Genomic DNA, 20,647 nt, shown 5'->3' with positions numbered 1-20,647 from the left:
CCCTCTCCATTATTATTATTATTATTATTTGCACTGGTTATTTTGCAATAAGGCCTTCCTTCCGGTCAGAGCTGCCAGAATCACGCTCCTCCTATTTCCTGAAGAGCGAGGGTGGCAGGCCTGCGCCACCAGCCCTGACTTCTTCTGTTGAGATGGAGTCTCTTGGACTTTTCCTGGCCGGCTGGTGTGGAACCGTAATCCCCCCGATCTCCGCCAGCCACACGTAGCAGAGTTAGGTTGGCGTCTCAGACCCAGTCCCCCCGCGGTCGGTGCGTCCTGACACCGATGCGGGGGCTTGGCTTGGCTGTTGTAAATTCAGGTGATCGAATCCTCCCGTCTCACTAGGCAGAGTTCCTCCGCCTGTCCCTGGGGTTTAAGTGCGACTGGTTTACCCTGGAGAAGAGGAAGAAGCTGGAGGAGCGCTCGAGGGACCTGGCCGAGGAGAATCTGAGGGAGGAGATCACGCACTGCCTGAAGCTGGTCGAGGTGGGAATCTGCACATGGTTTCCCCGGAAGATTCTGGAAACTCTGAGACCCACACCAAGTCCAGAGTGCTGCCTCCCCTGTCCTGTGAATTGCTTAGAAAACACAAAAGCAAGATCAGATGAAGAGCGCACCGACCCAGACAGCACCCATAAGGAGATGGAAATGTGTTTGAGCTGCGGGGCGCCGGCGCTCACGCCTGGCATCCCAGCTACTCAGGAGGCTGAGATCGGAGGATCGCGGTTCAAAGCCAGCCCGGGCAGGAAAGACCGTGAGACTCTTATCTCTGATGAACCAGGAAACCGGAAGTGGCGCTGTGGCTCAAGGGGTAGAGCGCCAGCCTTGAGCGATAGAGCTGAGGGACAGCGCCCAGGCCCCGAGTTCAAGTCCCCTGACCAACCAAAAAAGGAAAAAAGTTCTTTAGGACTAAGGTGTATGTCTCGAGGGGATAGAGCCTTTGTCCATCAGGTGTGAAGTCCTGAGCTCAACTCAAGTGTGAGCAGCAGGTACCTGACTTCTTTATTTTTTTAAATCTAATTTAATTTTTTGTTGGTCGTGGGGCTTGAACTCTGGGCCTGGGCGCTGTCCCTCAGCTCTTCAGCTCAAGGCTGGCGCTCTACCACTTGAGCCACAGCGCCACTTCTGGCTTTTTCTGCTTATGGGGTGCTGAGGAATCGAACCCAGGGCCTCATGCATGCGAGGTGAGCGCTCTACCACGGAGCCGCCTGCCCAGCCACCCTCTTAACAACTCCTGATCTTTTCTGCTTGTTTTCAAGGTGGCCAGGTCCCTGGGCGTGGTCCTGGCTGGGGGCGGGGCCAGGTCCCTGGGCGTGGTCCTGGCTGGGGGCGGGGCCAGGCCCCTGGGCGTGGTCCTGGCTGGGGGCGGGGCCAGGCCCCTGGGCGTGGTCCTGGCTGGGGGCGGGGCCAGGCCCCTGGGCGTGGTCCTGGCTGGGGGCGGGGCCAGGCCCCTGGGCGTGGTCCTGGCTGGGGGCGGGGCCAGGCCCCTGGGCGTGGTCCTGGCTGGGGGCGGGGCCAGGCCCCTGGGCGTGGTCCTGGCTGGGGGCGGGGGTGGCACTGGGCCTGTGCGTGCGGCTTCACCCTCTGTTTTCTGTGCAGTCTCTGATGCCGCTGTGCGAGGACGACCAGCAGGCCCAGGACATCATCCGGAAGCTGGGGAAGAGCGTCTCCCTCCTCAGCCAGTGCTGCACCCGGGCGGCCAGCCGGGCCGAGACGCTGGGAGCCCTCCATCAGGTGAGCTGCCAGCCCTCCCGCCCCAGTGCGCCGCCCACAGGGCGCGCTGCCTGTCTGGGAGCCGTGGGTGATGGGGGGCCGTGCAGGGCGCTCTCCCATCCACTCCCTGTCTGCTGGGGGTGGGCTCGGGGCTGGGCTTTGAACTCAGGGCCTGAGCTTCGCCTCTGAGCCTCTTTGTCCCCCAGGCCGGTGCTCTACCACCGAGCCACGGCCCCACGCCGGCTTTTCAGGAGTAGTTCATTAGGAGTGAGAGTCTCATGGGCTGGCTTCGAACTGCAGATCCCAGCCTCCCGAGTAGCTAGGATTGTAAGTGTGAGCCGCCAGCACCCGGCATGTGGTGCCTTTTTATTTCTCTGTATAGCACGGACAACTTTCCATGGGATGAAGATACACACACATATATGTAACACGCATGTTTGTACATGCACATATATATGTGTGTGTGTGTACATATATGTATTGTGCCTATATCTGTATACATATATGCATATACGTACATATGCATGTGTATCTACATATATACACATTTATTTATATCCACACATATGTGTACATGCATATGTGTACATGCATGTGCATGTGTGTATATGTGTGCACATATATGTATATATGTCTATATCTGTATACATATCTGTATAATACATGCATATGCATGTATATGTATATCTACACATATACACATTTATTTATACACATGCATGTACATGCACATGTGTATATGCATGTGCATGTGTGTATGTGTATACATGTATGTGTATGTGTCTATACCTGTATACATATCTGTGTGTACATGCATATGCATGTGTATGTATATCTACATGCGTGCACATGTTTATTTATATGTATACATGTCTCCATTACGTGGCATTCTATAGGTTAGATATCTAGGAAGCATCTAACCAATTTTTTACGTATCTGATCACCTCAGACATCCTGGATGTCCTGCGGAAGGAGACAAGGCCCCCATAAATTCCCTTGTACATGCACCATTGTGCCCTGATCCGTCTGGAGGTTAAGATTCCCGAACTTCTGTCTGGAAAAATCTGAGGAGAGTTAACTTGTCAACATCCAGGCCAAACAGACTGAGTGAAAAGCACTTCCTTAAGAAGGAAGCCGCTGAGACGTGGCGGTCGGCTTAGCCCCAGCCTTTCTGGTACACTCTTGTGTGCTGGTCCCTGTCTGGCCCTCCGTGAAGCCTTTCTTCACTGTTTGGTAGTGAAGTTGCGTGCACCAGCGCTTGTTTGTTTTTAAGTTCTAGACTACGTCCCTTCCATTCTTCTCTGTTTTATGTTTTATATTTGTCTGTTTGCTATTTGCTACGTAACACGCTCACGCTGGATTTCAGTGATTCGCCTTCTCCGGCCTTTAGCCGTCCTTCCGGTCCTTTCCCAGCCACGCACGCCTCGTCCTCCGGGTCCCGACCAAGGCTCGGGCTCCCCAGCGACATTCCGGTCTTCAATCTGGTCCTCTGCCCGGCTGCGTTCCTCTCATTGGCCAGATCACGGGCTGTGTTAAGTCACCTTCTCGGCTCGCCCGTGCTGCGGCTTGCAAGTGGGTCATCCAGCGTGGATGGACCGGCCGGGGGGGGGGGGGGGGCATTCGTTGCTTCTTCTCTTGTGAATAGTGTGAGTTCCCGCCTGTCTCGCACGCTGGTCCGTCCGTCTCCTCGGTAACAGTCCAGCCTCTGGCGTCTTCTCAGGAGTGTGAGCCCACATGCTCCAGTTTGGCCCTGATTTCTCAGTGGAGGCCACACAATGCAACATGGCCCCGGCTGGGAGTCGTGTCTGCGTGTTGTCTGGGGAACAGGTTCTTGCTCACTCTGAGCTTGACTCAAGAGGGACTCTTCCACCTAGAACATTCCGTACAGAGTACTCCATCCTGGCCTTCCATCGGCTTCCAAACCCTGCGGGGTCCGGGGGCCGGAAGGCAGAGCGGGCTGCGCCACAGATGCCCCCACCTTCTGGAATCTGTTTCCAGGGCGCTAACTCTCACCCCCTCTATTTATTCTGTTCTGGCCCTCAGTGGATAACCAAAATGGCAGCGAGACTCAGCTGGCTGCAGTAAGAGGGGATCTTGGGCTCTCGTTGTTTCTAGATTTTCTCCCTGTCACGTATTCACCTTCAGACGTGTGTCTGTGTGTCTGTCTGTGTGTGTGTTGGTGCTGGAGCCTGAACTCTAGGCCTCAAGACTCCCTTGGTGTTTTCACTTCGGCTGGAGCTCTCCCACGTCTGCCGTCTGTCCGTCTGTCCACGCTGAGCCTTTCGCGTTAGCTGGTTGAAGGAGTCTTTCTTTCCACTGTGTCCGCCCAGCCTGGCTTCCGTGTGTGATCCTCAGATCTCAGCCTCCGAAGTACAGGTTGTCCCGCATCCTCAAGCAGCTGGGATTTTTTTTCTCTAGATAGCTGTTTCTTGACTTTTCTGATTCTGAAGGTTTCTGTTTTCTGAGTTTTAATGATCTCCCATTTCGTTCTTGAACTATCTAGCGTGGCAAAGCCACGCTAGTGGACCGTTTCTGCTCTGTTTTGCCTTGTCCCCTCAAACACCTTGATGGCCATTTTCGTTGGATTTAGAGATGGAGTGGAGGTCATCCCTATTACTGAGCTAAGTATGGAGAGTGGTATTTCCAATAGCAATTTGATTTCATTTCTCCTCGTAGGAAAGCCGGGTGAGCAAAGCTGTGGAAGTAATGATTCAGCATGTAGAAAACCTGAAGAGAATGTATGCTAAGGAGCATGCTGAGCTAGAAGAGCTGAGACGGGTTCTTCTGCAGAACGAAAGGTCCTTTAACCCTCTGGAAGGCGATGGTAATAGAGCTTTAACGTAGTAGATTGCCTAGTATTCAGAGAGTCATATTTAAACTTAACATGATGTTATTGCTTTCATAATATTCTCCCTTTTTTCAGGCTCTCTGACTGTCTTATTGTCTTAGAATAAAACTCCTTAAGTTAAAATTTCATTAGGAAAATAGAGCTGGACACCAGTAGCGCACGCTTGTAACCCCAGCTGCTCAGGAGGCTGAGATCTGATCATTACAGTTCAAAGTTAGCCAATTGCCTATATCCAAAAGATTACAAGACTCCAGGAGAGACAATTGCACAACCATGTTCATTGCTGCACTATTCGCCATAGCTAAGCTATGGAAACAGCTCAGACGCCCTACCATAGATGAGTGGATCGAGAACATGTAATACATAGACATAAAGATATCCTATACACACATGTATGTCTAATAAGTGCACATATTAGATATAATGGAAGTTTGTTCACCCACCATATTTGCAGATAAGTGGATGAACCTAGGAAAACGTATTTTAATGAAGTAATCCAGGCTCAGAGACAAAAAGGACTCGAGTTTTCTGTCACATGTGGAAAGTCTATCTAAATGACAAGTATATGTGTAGACACACACAGGGTCATACGCATGTACGCATAAACAAACGGACCCCCGAGAATAGGCTGGGAGGGGGGGATTCCAACGGTGGAGGCGATTTGCACTTTATCAACATGAATGCCAGAAAGCTGGAAGATGTGTGGTAGAGACAGCAGGTCGATGTGCGGAGAGAGGAGGTGTGGGTGGTTAGTCATGGGATTTGAAGTCTGGGTGAGCATGCAGCCAGATAACGTTAGGGAAGGGGGGAGGGAGGGAGGGATGGGAAGATGGATGACATGAATCAACAGGCACAGGCACCCTGAATTGCAACCCCTTCCTTCATACCGCGCCTTAAGGGTAACGATAACAATGATCATAATGACGGAGCAATTAATCACGAACAAGCTTGACTGGAGGCGTGGTTCAAGTGGTAGAGCACCAGCCATTGGCAAGAAAGCTGAGGGGGCCTGAGGCCCTGAGTTCAAATCCAAGGAACACACACACATACACACACCAACTGTTAGAGAAAATAACAGGTTCCTGTTTATTAGATAGCTCCAAGTATAACTCCAGAGAACAGATCACAAGACCTGAAGGACTCTTTGAAGGTGGCTCTGGGAATTCACTGTCAATTTTGCGTGGTGGCGCTCTACCACTTGAATCACACCTCCAGCCTGACTTTTTGCTGACTGATTGGAGAGGAGTCTCATGGAGTTTTCTGCCCTCGCTGTCTTCGAAACACATTGCTCCAGGTCTTGCTCTCCATTTGCTGAGTTGCTGGGATTACAGCTGGTGGCCCAGTGTATGGTTTTGTTCTGTTTGGGTTGTTGTTTTGTTTTTTTGTCTGTTGAGGGGCCTGAACTCAGGGCCTGGGTGCTGTCCCTCAGCTCTTCAGCTCAAGGCGAGCGCTCTACCACTTGAGCCACAGCACCACTTCCGGCTTTTTCTGTTTATGTGGTGCTGAGGAATCGAACCCAGGGCCTCATGCGTGCAAGGCGAGCGCTCTACCACTGAGCCACCTTCCCAGCCCCTGCTGTTTTAAAAATAAGCAGTTTTGGACCTTTCCTTTGCTCAGCCGAGCCAGTGGCTCTGTGGACTTTGGCCTGAGCACAGAGGATTCCATCTACCAGTGGAGGGATCTCTAAGTTAAGAATAAATAAGAATAAAGGTATTTGAGCTAGGCGCTGGTGGCTCACGCCTGTAATTCCAGTGAGTCAGGAGGCTGAGATCTGAGCATCACGGATTGAAGCCAGCCTGGGCAGGAAAGTCAGTGAGACTCTGATCTCCGATTCACTAGCAAACATGCGCAAAGTAGAGCTGTGGCTCAAGTGGTAAAACACCAGCTTTGAGCAAAAAAGCTAAGGACAGTGCACAAGCCCTGAGCTCAAGCCCCAGGACTGGACAAAAAAAGAAAGGAAGAAAAGAGAGAGTGGAGGGGGGAGGGAGGAAGGAAGAAAGGAGGGAGGGAGGGAGGGAAAGAAGGAGGGAAGGAGGGAAGGAAGGAAGGAGGGAAGGAAGGAAGGAAGGAAGGAAGGAAGGAAGGAAGGAAGGAAGGAAGGAGGGAAGGAAGAAGGGAAGGAAGGAAGGAAGGAAGAAGGGAAGGAAGGAAGGAAGGAAGGAGGAAGGCAGGCAGGCAGGAAGGAAGGAAGGAAGGAAGGAGGAAGGTAGGCAGGCAAGCAGGAAGGAAGGAAGGAGGAAGGCAGGCAGGCAGGCAGGAAGGAAGGAAGGAAGGAAGGAAGGAAGGAAGGAAGGAAGGAAGGAAGGAGGGAGGGAGGGAAGGAGGGAGGGAAGGGAAGGAAGGAAGGAAGGAAGGAAAGAGGAAGGAAGGAAGGAGATGGATATTCATATTGCCCATGAGTTAAAACCTCATGTCGCGCTGACCTTTGCTTTAACACAGATTTGCACGTATGCCTTCTAAAATGTGCAACCATTTCCCCCCTTTCAGATGACTGCCAAATTAAAAAACGCTCCGCGTCTCTAAACTCTAAGGTAAGTACTCAGTCACTTGCTTAGCATGAAATGCTTAGTTTTCAGAGGTAGTTTGAAGTTATAACCTTTCAATGTAACTAATGAAACATTTCAATTCATATGTGTGCAGAGAAATGTATATACACACATACACATCATATATGTGTGTATACATGCATGTCTATACATATCATACATATATATATACATACTTCATGTGTGTGTGTGTGTGTGTGTGTGTGTGTGTGTGTGTGTGTGTGTCCATTCCTAGAAAACATTATGAAATCTGGCTGGGAAGGTGGCTCAGTGGTAGAGCGCTTGCCTGGCATGCAGGAGGCCCTGGGTTCGATTCCTCAGCACCACATAAACAGAAAAAGCTGGAAGTGGTGCTGTGGCTCAAGTGGTAGAGCGCTAGCCTTGAGCTGAAGAGCTGAAAGACAGTGCCCAGGCCCAGAGTTCAAGTCCCAGGACTGACAGAAGAAAGAAAGAAAGAAAGAAAGAAAGAAAGAAAGAAAGAAAGAAAGAAAGAAAGAAAGAAAGAAAGAAAGAAAGAAAGAAAGAAAGAAAGAAAGAAAGAAAGAAAGAGAAAGTCTTCAATGGAAAAAATAAGGAGAAAGCTCTAAATGTAGATGTACATTTACCCAAGTTGAGGGAAATCTGTTCTAGCATAAAATCAATGATAGCAAGAAAAACAGGAGACTCCACCTGGCTGGGTTAATGATGTAAGTTTTCTTCCATAAAAATAAAATACAGTACCTGAGCACCGGTGGCTCCCGCCTGTCATCCCAGCTGCTCAGGAGGCTGAGATCTGAGGATCACGGTTCAAAGCCAGCCTAGGCAGAAGAGTCCATGAGACTCTTATCTCCAATAAACCACCAGAAAACTGGAGGTGGAATTGTGGCTCAAAGTGGTAGAGCACCAGCCTTGAGCAAAAGAGCGCAGGCCCTGAGTTCAATCCCCAAGACCAACCAAAATAATTAATAAAATGAGATATAGTAAGCCCTCTTATAACAACAGTAAAGGCATGAAAATTTAGAAAAATAAAAGTAACAATATAGAAAGGGTTGGTGGTTCTCAGAGTTGGAAAGTCCTGGTAATTCCAGAGGGAAAAACAAGGTTTATTACTAGAAGTCAATTAAATAAAAATGAGAAACTTCTATATTCTTTTGTGAGCAAATAATAATAATAATACTGTGGTGTTGGGAAAAGTGGAATAAGATTGGTTAAAATGAAATTCAGAGGCAAGTTGTTCATTCAGAGCCTTTCCAAGTCAGGCGCTGGTGGCTTGCAGCTCTCATACTAGCTACTCAGGAGACGGAGGTCAGAGGATTGAAGTCTGAAGCCAGCCCGGACAGGACAGTCTATGGGACTTATTTCCTGTTAACCACTAAGAAGCAGACGTGGAGCTGTGGCATGAATGGTACAGTGCTTAGCCTTAAGCAAAAAGCAGTTCAGGGACAGTGCCCAGGCCCTGAGTTCAAGCCCCATGGCCGGAATAACAGGAAAGCAAGCCTTTAAATTACATCCTCAAAGAGAAGCATCAGTGTTGGTCCTGGGGCTTGAACTCAGGGCCTGGGCGCTGTCCCTGCGCGGCTTTTTGCTCAAGGCTGGTGCTCCGCCACTTTGAGCCACAGCGCCACTTCCAGTTTTCGGGACCTGAGCTGGAGATGAGAGTCTCACAGACTTTCCTGCCCAGGCTGGCTTTGAACTGGGATCCTCAGCTCTCAGCCCGCTGAGTAGCTGGGATGACAGGGAATACGCCACCCGCGCCCAAGCCTGGAGAATGATCTCAATGTCCATTTCCACCTTTGGCCAGCCGTCTTCCCTCCGGAGAGTGACGATTGCTTCTTTACCCAGAAGCCTCGGCAGTGCAGGCATGGTAAGCAAATGTCCTGGGTTCCACTCAAACGCATGTTCATTTTTATCTAACAAAACGATGTCCCTTGTCACAGCCCTGTTTTGCTCTTTAATGTCTGAACCTCTGCAGGCCGCCGGGCTGGAGAGCAGCGACCGGTTCAGCAGAAGGGCCAGCAGTTGGTAAGTCTGACTTGGCCACTCGCCGCGGGGAACCTTCTCGTGTGAGAACTGGATCAGCCTTTGGGATAGTCGCTACAGTCCCGGGACTTCCTCAGAGGGCAAAGCCTGGGGCGGACTCCTGGCACTTAAGGAAGCGTGGAGGGGAGACAGTGCAGTCGCGTCTGTGTTGATGTAAGGCAATTCATGATCCGCACTGAAAAGACATCTGATTTGCTGGACAGCTCATCTTCTTCGCACAGGCGGGCGCTGGGGTCCAAGCAGAGCGAGCACCGTCCATCACTGTACCGGTTCATTAGCACCTACTCCTGGGAAGACACGGAGGATGAAAAACGAGAGCTCAAGTAGGTGGAAAGGACTGGGGAGAGGGTGTAAACACTGGGTATGTAATTCCGTGGAGAGGCCAATGCTGCACTCAGAGGACAATTCATTGACAGTCCTACAGCATTCCATGTCATCGGTCAATATTTCCTTTTTTTTTTGTCTTAGCTCTTTTTATGTGTGCGTGGTGGTGTTTGAACTCAGTGCTCTCCTGTGGCTTTTTCACTCAAGGTTGGTGCTCTACCGCTTGAGCCGCAGCTCCCCTTCTGGCTTTTTTGGTGGTTCATTGGAGATAAGAGTCTCATGGACTTTCCTGGCCTGGGCTGGCTTTGAACCATGATCCTCAGATCTCAGCCTCCTCAGTCACTATGATGACAGCAGAAGACCCTGGTGGTTGATTTTTGTTGTTGTAATTCACGTTTGTGATCTTCAATTAGACAAGTGCTTGACTTTTACAGATTTTGCGATGGTCAATTCTTTCCTATGTCAGGTGCCTGCCATCAGAGGAAAAGTTCAATGATGACCCACAGAAGTAAAAATCTCGGGGGCTGGGAAGGTGGTTCAGTGGTAGAGCGCTTGCCTTGCATGCCTGAGGCCCTGGGTTCGATTCCTCAGCACCACATAAGCAGAAAAAAAAGCCAGAAGTGGCACTGGGCTCAAGTGGTAAAGTGTTAGCAATGAGCTGAAGAGCTGAGGGACAGCACCCAGGCCCAGAGTTCAGGCCCCACGACCGGACCCCCCCCCCCCAAAAAAAAGAAAAATCTCCACCTACTTATGCCTGTCATCCTAGCTATTCAGGAGCTGAGATCTGAGGATCACAGTTCAAAGCCAGCCGGGGCAGGAAAGTCTATGAGACTTAGCTCCAGTGAACCACCCAAAAGAGACAGAAGTGGCGCTGTGGCTCAAGTGGTAGAGCGCCAGCCTTGAGCAAAAGCGCTCAGGAACCGACACGACCAACAAAATAAATGAATGCATAAAATTCTTAGAGAAAGAAATGACATTGATTTTATTCCACGTGATCAACGATCGTTCAGAGGAAATAAAATCAACAGCGAATACGGGATACTGAAAACTGTGTGCTAGAAGAATGTTTTATGAGAAAAAATTTTACTATGTTTCCAAGGAAGAAAAATGGTATTCACATTTTTTACAGATGTGTAAATGTGTGTGTGTGTGTGTGTAGAGAAAGAAATCACAGTTATTAATGCTGGTTAATGATGAGTGGTGAGATTGTAATTTCTACATTTCTGCTTTTGTTATCTTTGGCTACTGTTCCAGAACCTGGACTTGAACTCAGGGCCTGGAGATCACTATGCTTTTCTTCTCACAGATGACGCTGTTACCCCTTGAGCCACACTTCCTGCTGGTCTACTGCCTGATTAATTGGAGGTGGACTCTTCCGAAGTCTTGGGTTGGCAATCCTCTGGATCTCAGGCCTCCTGAGTGGCTCAAACCACCCAGACTCGGCTGAGAAAGCTAATTTTCAATTAAATTCCTACAGCGGGGTGCTGGTGGCTCACGCCTATAATTGTAGCTTCTCTGGAGACTGAGTTCTGCGGATCATGGTTCAAAGCCGGCCTGGAGCAGGAAAGTTCATGAGACTTTTTATCTCCAATTAGCCAGAAAAAAAAAAAAAAAAAAGCTGGAAGTGGCGCTGTGGCTCAAGTGGCAGAGCGCTAGCCTTGAGCACAAAAGCTCAGGGACAGCGCCCAGGCCCTGAGTTCAAATCTCAGGTCTGTCTGTCTGTCTGTCTCTCTCATACGCACACACTCCTACACAGCTGATGGCATATCTTTTAGAATTAGATATCAACATTTTAGCACGCAAAACAAACACTCATGGATGCTGAGCCATACGGTGAATTCACCATAGGTGGTGAATGGTGGGGGGTAGCAGTTCTGATTTCCACTGTCTGAACCCAGCGCTTGTTTGCAGAGCCCAAGTTGACTCAGAGCCTGCTGGAGAAGAGACGGTGGAAAGAACAAGGCAGGCCAGCCTCTCTGAAAAGAACACTCCACCCAGGTGGGACGTGTCATCTTTGTAAGTTCACCCCAGACAGCACTGTGGCGGGGGAAAGGGGGTGCAGGGTCACACCGGGCCATCAAAGCAACACCTGCTGACAGCCAGGCGCCGTGGCTCCCGCCCCTCATCCCGGCTGCTCGGAGGCTGAGCGCTGAGGATCGTGGTTGGAGGCCAGCCTGGGCGGGGAGGCCCAGGGCACTCTTGGGAAGTGGCGCTGTGGCTCAAGTGGTAGAGCGCCCGCCTCGAGCCTAAAGAGGCTCAGGGACAGCACCCAGGCCCCGAGTTCGAGACCCGTGACCACCACCACCAACGAAGAAACCTAAAACGCGAGGCCGGGCCACGCTGTTGAACAGGGGATGCGCAGCAGACCTTGTGTGCTCTGCTACGGGCCTGGGATGACCTGGCCACAGAGTTAAACGAGGTCAGAGGAAGTGAGGGCTTCCGGAACGTGTTTTCGTTTCCATTTGCTTTGCTCTTGCTAGGCAAGATGTCCACCCCGGAGCCATGCTCCTAGCCCTGGTTATTTCTTAGGTAGGTCCTGCATGCTCTTGGGTGGCTTCTGGCCTGACCTTCGGATCCCAGGGCTAGCCGGGAGCCGTGGGCGAACCGCTACGCCCCGTTGTGTGCTCTGTCCAGGTGGGGTCTTGGTTGGCTGTTTCCTCGGGCTGATGTTGAATCATGATCCTCCCCCCACCCCAACTCCACCTCCTGATCAGCTGCGTATAGACACGAGCCATCAGACCTACCCTCGGGTGGGTGTTTGGGGTTTTTTTTGGTCAGTCATGAGGTTTGAACTCAGGGCCTGGGCGCTGTCCCTGAGCTTCTTTTGCTCAAGGCTGGTGCTCTACCTCTTGAGCCACAGCGCCACTTCTGGTTTTCTGGTGGTTCATTGGAGGTCAGAGCCTCCTAGACTTTCCTGCCCAGGCTGGCTTTGAACCACGATCCTCAGACCTCAGCCTCCTGAGTCGCTGGGATGACAGGCAGGAGACACTGGCGCTCATCTTGCTGGGTGTTTTAAGGATAAAAATCTTAAATTTCAGCACAGTAGACATACAGAACGTAACAGAAAGCAATGAGCTAGCATATTTATGTATTTGTATATATTATACATGGTGTGTCGTGTATGTGTATATATGTGAGTACACACGCATTATATGTGTGTACATACACATCAGCATATAGATATACACAAATATTACACCTAAACATCAAATACACATCAAATATATAACCATATATATTTATATACAGCCGAGTATCTTATGTAACCATGTTATACATAATTATATACTACAGTTATAGATGTGACCATACCCTGTATATTATACATACACATACACGTTATATAAACTCACACATACACACATGGGTATATACATGTGTGTATATAAACATACGCGCGTGTGTGCATCACACACACGTGTAGATGCACATGCATGTAGTGCACACACTCATGGAGCTTGCTTTAGCAAGTGGGTGTTTCTTTTGGCCAGTCCCGGGCTTGAACTCGGGGCCTGGGCGCTGTCCTGTCCTGGGCTTGAACTCGGGGCCTGGGCGCTGTCCTGGGCGCTGTCCTGGGCGCTGTCCTGGGCGCTGTCCTGTCCTGGGCGCTGTCCTGGGCGCTGTCCTGTCCTGGGTGCTGTCCTGGGCGCTGTCCTGGGCGCTGTCCTGTCCTGGGCGCTGTCCTGTCCTGGGCGCTGTCCTGTCCTGGGCGCTGTTCTGTCCTGGGCGCTGTCCTGGGCGCTGTCCTGTCCTGTCCTGGGCGCTGTCCTGTCCTGGGTGCTGTCCTGTCCTGGGCGCTGTCCTGTCCTGGGCGCTGTCCTGTTCTGTCCTGGGCGCTGTCCTGGGCGCTGTCCTGTCCTGGGCGCTGTTCTGTCCTGGGCGCTGTCCTGGGCGCTGTTCTGTCCTGGGCGCTGTCCTGGGCGCTGTCCTGTCCTGTCCTGGGCGCTGTTCTGTCCTGGGCGCTGTCCTGGGCGCTGTCCTGGGCGCTGTCCTGGGCGCTGTTCTGTCCTGGGCGCTGTCCTGTCCTGGGCGCTGTCCTGTCCTGGGCGCTGTCCTGTCCTGTCCTGGGCGCTGTTCTGTCCTGGGCGCTGTCCTGGGCGCTGTCCTGGGCGCTGTTCTGTCCTGGGCGCTGTCCGGGCCTCTCTGTGCTCGAGGCGGGCGGTGTCTGCGGTGCTGAGGATTCGAACCCTTGCTGCGCCCTGGAGGCCCGTGCGCTGGGTCTGCGGGAGGGCGACCCACACGCCTGGAGTTGGGGTCTGCCTGCGTTTGGTGGGGGGGGGCTGGGCGTGCTGTCCGTCGGTCCGTCCGGCCGCCGCTCACGCCCGCCCCGTGTCCGCAGCTCCGGCCCCGCCTTCTCCTGGGCCCTGGGCGCGGCGGCGCATGCGCAGCTGCGGCGCGGGCTCCTGGCGCTGTGCGCAGCCGCGGCCGCCTGCGCCGTCCTGGCCGCCGTCCTGGCCGGGTGGTGGCTGCGGAGGCCGGCGGAGGCCGCGCCCGGCCCGCAGGGACCCGCGTGACGCGCGTGACCCATGTGACCACCCGCGTGACCCGAGTGACCCGCGTGACCGCCCACGTGACCGCCCGCACCGCGGCCCCGCCGGACTCCACCGCAGCGGCCCTGGGCTGGGCAGGAGCCTCAGGAGCGCTGATCCCCGTGCTCCCAGTGATCCCCGTGATCCCAGTGCTCCCAGTGATCCCCGTGCTCCCAGTGATCCCCGTGATCCCCGTAATCCCAGTGCTCCCCGTGCTCCCCAGTGCTCCCAGTGCTCCCCAGTGATCCCCGTGCTCCCAGTGATCCCCGTGCTCCCCAGTGCTCCCCAGTGCTCCTAGTGCTCCCCAGTGCTCCTAGTGCTCCCCAGTGCTCCTAGTGCTCCCCAGTGATCCCCGTGCTCCCAGTGCTCCCAATGCTCCCCAGTGATCCCAGTGATCCCCGTGATCCCCGTAATCCCAGTGCTCCCCGTGCTCCCCAGTGCTCCCAATGCTCCCCAGTGCTCCCCAGTGCTCCTAGTGCTCCCCAGTGCTCCCCAGTGATCCCCGTGCTCCCAGTGCTCCCAATGCTCCCCAGTGATCCCAGTGCTCCCCGTGCTCCCAGTGCTCCCCGTGCTCCCCAGTGCTCCCCAGTGCTCCCAGTGCTCCCCAGTGCTCCCAGTGCTCCCCAGTGCTCCCCAGTGATCTCCGTGCTCCCAGTGCTCCCAATGCTCCCCAGTGATCCCAGTGCTCCCAGTGATCCCCGTGCTCCCAGTGATCCCAGTGCTCCCAGTGATCCCCGTGATCCCAGTGATCCCCGTGCTCCCAGTGCTCCCCGTGCTCCCCAGTGCTCCCCGTGCTCCCCAGTGCTCCCAGTGCTCCCAGTGCTCCCCAGTGCTCCCCGTGCTCCCAGTGCTCCCCAGTGCTCCCACTGCTCCCCAGTGATCCCCGTGCTCCCCAGTGATCCCCGTGCTCCCAGTGCTCCCCGTGCTCCCAGTGCTCCCCGTGCTCCCCAGTGCTCTGTGATCCCCGTGCTCCCCAGTGATCCCCGTGCTCCCAGTGCTCCCCGTGCTCCCCGTGCTCCCCAGTGCTCTCAGTGATCTCCGTGCTCCCCAGTGCTCTCAGTGATCCCCGTGCTCCCCAGTGCTCCCAGTGCTCCCCAGTGCTCCCCGTGCTCCCCAGTGCTCTCAGTGATCCCCGTGCTCCCAGTGCTCCCACTGCTCCCCGTGCTCCCCAATGCTCCCCAGTGCTCCCCAGTGCTCTCAGTGCTCCCCAGTGATCCCAGTGATCCCCGTGATCCCCGTAATCCCAGTGCTCCCCAGTGCTCCCAGTGCTCCCAGTGATCCCCGTGATCCCCGTAATCCCAGTGCTCCCCGTGCTCCCCAGTGCTCCCAGTGCTCCCAGTGATCCCCGTGCTCCCCAGTGCTCCCAGTGCTCCCCGTGATCCCCGTAATCCCAGTGCTCCCCGTGCTCCCCAGTGCTCCCAGTGCTCCCCAGTGCTCCTAGTGCTCCCCAGTGCTCCCCAGTGATCCCCGTGCTCCCAATGCTCCCCAGTGATCCCAGTGATCCCCGTGATCCCCGTAATCCCAGTGCTCCCCGTGCTCCCCAGTGCTCCCAGTGCTCCCCAGTGCTCCTAGTGCTCCCCAGTGCTCCCCAGTGATCCCCGTGCTCCCAATGCTCCCCAGTGATCCCAGTGCTCCCCGTGATCCCAGTGATCCCGTGCTCCCAGTGCTCCCCGTGCTCCCCAGTGCTCCCCAGTGCTCCCCAGTGCTCCCAGTGCTCCCCAGTGATCTCCGTGCTCCCAGTGCTCCCAATGCTCCCCAGTGATCCCAGTGCTCCCAGTGATCCCCGTGCTCCCAGTGATCTCAGTGCTCCCAGTGATCCCCGTGATCCCAGTGATCCCCGTGCTCCCAGTGCTCCCCGTGCTCCCCAGTGCTCCCCGTGCTCCCCAGTGCTCCCAGTGCTCCCAGTGCTCCCCGTGTTCCCAGTGCTCCCCAGTGCTCCCACTGCTCCCCAGTGATCCCCGTGCTCCCCAGTGATCCCCGTGCTCCCAGTGCTCCCCGTGCTCCCCGTGCTCCCCAGTGCTCTGTGATCCCCGTGCTCCCCAGTGATCCCCGTGCTCCCAGTGCTCCCCGTGCTCCCCGTGCTCCCCAGTGCTCTCAGTGATCCCCGTGCTCCCCAGTGCTCTCAGTGATCCCCGTGCTCCCCAGTGCTCCCCAGTGCTCCCCGTGCTCCCAGTGCTCCCCGTGCTCCCCAGTGCTCTCAGTGATCCCCGTGCTCCCAGTGCTCCCACTGCTCCCCGTGCTCCCCAGTGCTCCCCAGTGCTCCCCGTGCTCCCAGTGCTCCCCAGTGCTCCCCGTGCTCCCCAGTGATCCCCGTGCTCCCAGTGCTCCCACTGCTCCCCGTGCTCCCCAATGCTCCCCAGTGCTCCCCAGTGCTCTCAGTGCTCCTCGTGCTCCCCAGGCTCCCCGGCGGGATGACCCTCAGGGAGGACGGCCATGGCTTCCCCAAATGTATCCAAATAAAGATCCATTCCATAGCCAGCGTGGACGGCTACGTGCACACTGACACGCGCGCGTGTGCGCACCCTCACGGACACGCGTGCACACCTACACAGACACGTGTGCACACCTACACACCGACACACACGCACGGCTCGACACCGCCCCACATGGAGCCACCTTCCAAGCAAAAAGCAGAGCAGGAAGGCGTCAGCAATGCTTGCTATTGGGCGGATTCCGCAGCGCGCAGGGCGCGGCCGCTGGTCATTGGTCGCGGCCCTGACCGGCCCCGCCCCCGGCAGGGCACACAGCCCCGCCCCCGGGAGGCCCCGCCCCTAGGAGAAGCTGAGCAGGCGCGTGGCCAGCAGCAGCTGGCACACGGCATCCACGTGCCGGCCGGCCCCGCCCCCGGGAGGCCCCGCCCCGGGAGGCCCCGCCCCCGGAGGCCCCGCCCCCGGCAGGGCACACAGCCCCGCCCCCGGGAGGCCCCGCCCCTAGGAGAAGCTGAGCAGGCGCGTGGCCAGCAGCAGCTGGCACACGGCGTCCACGTGCCGGCCGGCCCCGCCCCCAGGAGGCCCCGCCCCAGGAGGCCCCGCCCCAGGAGGCCCCGCCCCTAGGAGAAGCTGAGCAGGCGCGTGGCCAGCAGCAGCTGGCACACGGCGTCCACGTGGCGGCCGGCCCCGCCCCCGGGAGGCCCCGCCCCCGGGATGCCCCGCCCCCGGGAGGCCCCGCCCCTAGGAGAAGCTGAGCAGGCGCGTGGCCAGCAGCAGCTGGCACACGGCGTCCACGTGGCGGCCGGCCGCGGCGCGGATCCTGTCCAGGGCTTCGGGCGACGCGTAGTCGCTGACCATGTGGAAGAGGCTCGAGTGGAACTCGGTGCCGTCCTCCACGGCCTCCGAGAACGCGTCGCTGTCCTCCGTCAGCTTCAGCCGCTGCGCGCGCTGGCCGCTGAACAGGAGCAGGGCCCAGTCCGCGGCGAGGGGCCGGCCGGGCGCCTGCTCCCGGGCCTGGGGAGAGAGAGCGGGCGGGCGGGCTGCGGGAGGCGGGCGGGCTGCGGGAGGCGGAGGGGCTGCGGGAGGCGGAGGGGCTGCGGGAGGCGGAGCGGCTGCGGGAGACGGAGGGGCTGCGGGAGGCGGGCCGGCTGCGGGAGGCGGGCCGGCTGCGGGAGGCGGAGGGGCTGCGGGAGGCGGGCCGGCTGCGGGAGGCGGAGGGGCTGCGGGAGGCGGAGGGGCTGCGGGAGGCGGAGCGGCTGCGGGAGACGGAGGGGCTGCGGGAGGCGGGCCGGCTGCGGGAGGCGGGCCGGCTGCGGGAGGCGGAGGGGCTGCGGGAGGCGGGCCGGCTGCGGGAGGCGGAGGGGCTGCGGGAGGCGGAGGGGCTGCGGGAGGCGGAGGGGCTGCGGGGTCTGGGGGAGCGGGGTCTGGGGGAGCGGGGTCTGGGGGGAGCGGGGTCTGGGGGGAGCGGGGTCTGGGGGGTCTGCATCTGGGGGGAGCGGGGTCTGGGGGGAGCGGGGTCTGGGGGGGAGCGGGGTCTGGGGGAGCGGGGTCTGGGGGGAGCGGGGTCTGGGGGGAGCGGGGTCTGGGGGGTCTGCATCTGGGGGGAGCGGGGTCTGGGGGGAGCGGGGTCTGGGGGAGCGGGGTCTGGGGGAGCGGGGTCTGGGGGGAGCGGGGTCTGGGGGGAGCGGGGTCTGGGGGGTCTGCATCTGGGGGGAGCGGGGTCTGGGGGGAGCGGGGTCTGGGGGAGCGGGGTCTGGGGGAGCGGGGTCTGGGGGAGCGGGGTCTGGGGGAGCGGGGTCTGGGGGGGAGCGGGGTCTGGGGGAGCGGGGTCTGGGGGGAGCGGGGTCTGGGGGGTCTGCATCTGGGGGGAGCGGGGTCTGGGGGGAGCGGGGTCTGGGGGGGAGCGGGGTCTGGGGGAGCGGGGTCTGGGGGGAGCGGGGTCTGGGGGGAGCGGGGTCTGGGGGAGCGGGGTCTGGGGGGAGCGGGGTCTGGGGGAGCGGGGTCTGGGGGGAGCGGGGTCCGGGGGAGCGGGGTCTGGGGGAGTGGGGTCTGGGGGGAGCGGGGTCTGGGGGGAGCGGGGTCTGGGGGGGAGCGGGGTCTGGGGGAGCGGGGTCTGGGGGGGAGCGGGGTCTGGGGGGAGCGGGGTCTGGGGGGGAGCGGGGTCTGGGGGAGCGGGGTCTGGGGGGGAGCGGGGTCTGGGGGGAGCGGGGTCTGGGGGGAGCGGGGTCTGGGGGGAGCGGGGTCTGGGGGGAGCGGGGTCTGGGGGGGAGCGGGGTCTGGGGGGAGCGGGGTCTGGGGGGAGCGGGGTCTGGGGGAGCGGGGTCTGGGGGGGAGCGGGGTCTGGGGGAGCGGGGTCTGGGGGGAGCGGGGTCTGGGGGGAGCGGGGTCTGGGGGGAGCGGGGTCTGGGAGGTCTGCATCTGGGGGGAGCGGGGCTGAGCTGCGGGTCTGGGCGTCAGGGGTCTCAGCCCTCCGCCCGCTGAGCAGCCGGGCTGGCCGGAGCCACGGGTGGGCGCCTGGTGGCACTGACGACACTGGGACACGGGCAGACACTGCGGGTGGTAAGTGGCCAGACGCCCCCTCCGAGGACCTGGGGTTCACACTGGCTGGTAAGTTGCCAGACGCCCCCTCCGAGGACCTGGGGTTCACGCTGGCTGGTTAATGGCCAGACGCCCCCTCCGAGGACCTGGGGTTCAGGCTGGCTGGTTAATGGCCAGACGCCCCCTCCGAGGACCTGGGGTTCAGGCTGGCTGGTAAGTTGCCAGACGCCCCCTCCGAGGACCTGGGGTTCAGGCTAGCTGGTAAGTGGCCAGATGCCCCCTCCGAGGACCTGGGGTTCAGGCTGGCTGGTAAGTGGCCAGACGCCCCCTCCGAGGACCTGGGGTTCACCGCTGGCCTGTTCTGCGGCGTACGGGGTCTCGGGCCTGTGAGACGCACCCACCTTAAACACCACCTTCTGCGAGTCGCACACCGCGTTCCACTTGCTCCAGCCGAAGGCGAAGGTCGAGCTCAGCAGGGCGATCTGTCGGTAGGCCTTGACCTCCACCAGGGCCCCCTGCGGACGGGACACAGCACACACCCCTGAAGGGCCCCCTGCGGACGGGACACAGCAGACACCCCAAAGGGCCCCCCTGAGTCTCCTCCACCGTGGCAGACACCCCGAAGGGCCCCCCTGAGTCTCCTCCACCGTGGCAGACACCCCGAAGGGCCCCCCTGAGTCTCCTCCACCGTGGCCCCCTGTGGGCTATTCTCACACGAGGACCCATTTGCTCATTTAGTTGTTGTTGTGGGTCGTGGGTCTTGAACTCTGGGCCTGGGCGCTGTCCCTCAGCTCTTCAGCTCAAGGCTGGCGCTCTACCACTTGAGCCACAGCGCCACTTCCGGTTTCCTAGTGGTTTATTGGGGATAAAGAGTCTCACGGCCTCTCCTGCCCAGGCTGGCTTTGAACTGTGATCCTCCAATCTCAGCCTCCTGAGTAGCTGGGATTTAGTGTTTCTGAAGACGTGCTCAGTTGAGGAGCTGAGCAGAGATGGTCTCTTCCACCTCCCTGCAAGCAGCTGTACTGAAGGGTTTCCATTTGACGTGGCAGAGGGTGAGGACCACGCGCCTTGATCCACGCTGCCCCTCCCATCCTTCCCCCCCACCCCCGGCTCCAGGTTTGTCCATGGACACTGCGCAGCACAAGGGCCGTTTCCCACCCTTCCTCTCTCTCTTCATGGGCCCTCCCTCCCCTGAGCCTCTCCCTCTCCACCAAGCCCCAGCTTCCGGCATTCCCGCCATTGCAGGAACCCCGCCTTGCAGATACCAAATCTTAGTTAACTGGCTTGTGTCTACATGCATGTGACTCCGTGCGTTTCCATGTGCTTGTCCAGGTCCATCCGTTTCCTTGCAAATGACATCAAATGGTTCTTCCACTCCGTGTGTGAGCCTCCTCGGGCTGTCTGCTGCTTAACTGGAGACCAGAGTTTCTCATGGACTTTCCTGCCCAGGCTGGCTTCATCTCTGATTCTCAGAGTGCAGCCTCCTGAGTGGCTGAGATTACAGGCAGGAGCCACGGCGCCTCGCTGGTTTTATATGTGTGTGTATGTGTTTGTTTTAGCCTATGCATTTATGTGCACACTGGTGGCTATATAATTATCCCCATTAAGAGAATGCACAGGTTTATTTACCCTTTTAAGATACCTTCTGCCAGGCCTGGTGGCTCAGGCCTGTAATCCTAGCTACCCAGCAAGGTAGAAGCC

The 20,647-nt window shown here is 57.5% G+C and overlaps 2 protein-coding genes across 18 annotated transcripts in view; one reads left to right on the top strand and one right to left on the bottom strand.

Annotated features, from left to right (window-relative positions):
* The window catches only part of Irag2 (inositol 1,4,5-triphosphate receptor associated 2), a 43,066-nt gene that overhangs the window by 21,777 nt on the left and 642 nt on the right, over positions 1 to 20,647 (top strand). For 11 of the 17 annotated variants that reach the window (XM_042669316.1, XM_042669304.1, XM_042669314.1 and 8 more), the window contains 9 exons: positions 346 to 486; positions 1,600 to 1,734; positions 4,390 to 4,537; positions 7,049 to 7,092; positions 8,888 to 8,950; positions 9,059 to 9,108; positions 9,330 to 9,449; positions 11,362 to 11,466; positions 20,279 to 20,546. In XM_042669316.1, the coding sequence (XP_042525250.1) occupies positions 346 to 486; positions 1,600 to 1,734; positions 4,390 to 4,537; positions 7,049 to 7,092; positions 8,888 to 8,950; positions 9,059 to 9,108; positions 9,330 to 9,449; positions 11,362 to 11,466; positions 20,279 to 20,540 (1,068 nt within the window). In that variant the 3' untranslated portion in view covers positions 20,541 to 20,546. Of the gene's footprint in view, positions 1 to 345; positions 487 to 1,599; positions 1,735 to 4,389; positions 4,538 to 7,048; positions 7,093 to 8,887; positions 8,951 to 9,058; positions 9,109 to 9,329; positions 9,450 to 11,361; positions 11,467 to 13,789; positions 14,260 to 20,278; positions 20,547 to 20,647 lie in introns of those variants that run through there. The other 6 variants (XM_042669308.1, XM_042669306.1, XM_042669315.1 and 3 more) reach the window with 5 other exon arrangements.
* The window catches only part of Dnai7 (dynein axonemal intermediate chain 7), a 31,711-nt gene continuing 28,213 nt past the window's right edge, over positions 17,150 to 20,647 (bottom strand). Inside the window, exons 15-16 of the mRNA XM_042669300.1 lie at positions 19,348 to 19,461; positions 17,150 to 17,422 (exon numbers count right to left, since the gene is read on the bottom strand). Coding sequence (XP_042525234.1) covers positions 17,150 to 17,422; positions 19,348 to 19,461 — 387 coding nt within the window. The remainder of the gene's footprint in view (positions 17,423 to 19,347; positions 19,462 to 20,647) is intronic.

Source organism: Dipodomys spectabilis, unplaced genomic scaffold, assembly GCF_019054845.1.
Source record: "Dipodomys spectabilis isolate Male_0828 unplaced genomic scaffold, ASM1905484v1 ptg000493l, whole genome shotgun sequence".
Classification (NCBI taxonomy): Eukaryota; Metazoa; Chordata; class Mammalia; order Rodentia; family Heteromyidae; genus Dipodomys; species Dipodomys spectabilis.
This window is presented reverse-complemented; position numbering and strand designations above follow the sequence as displayed.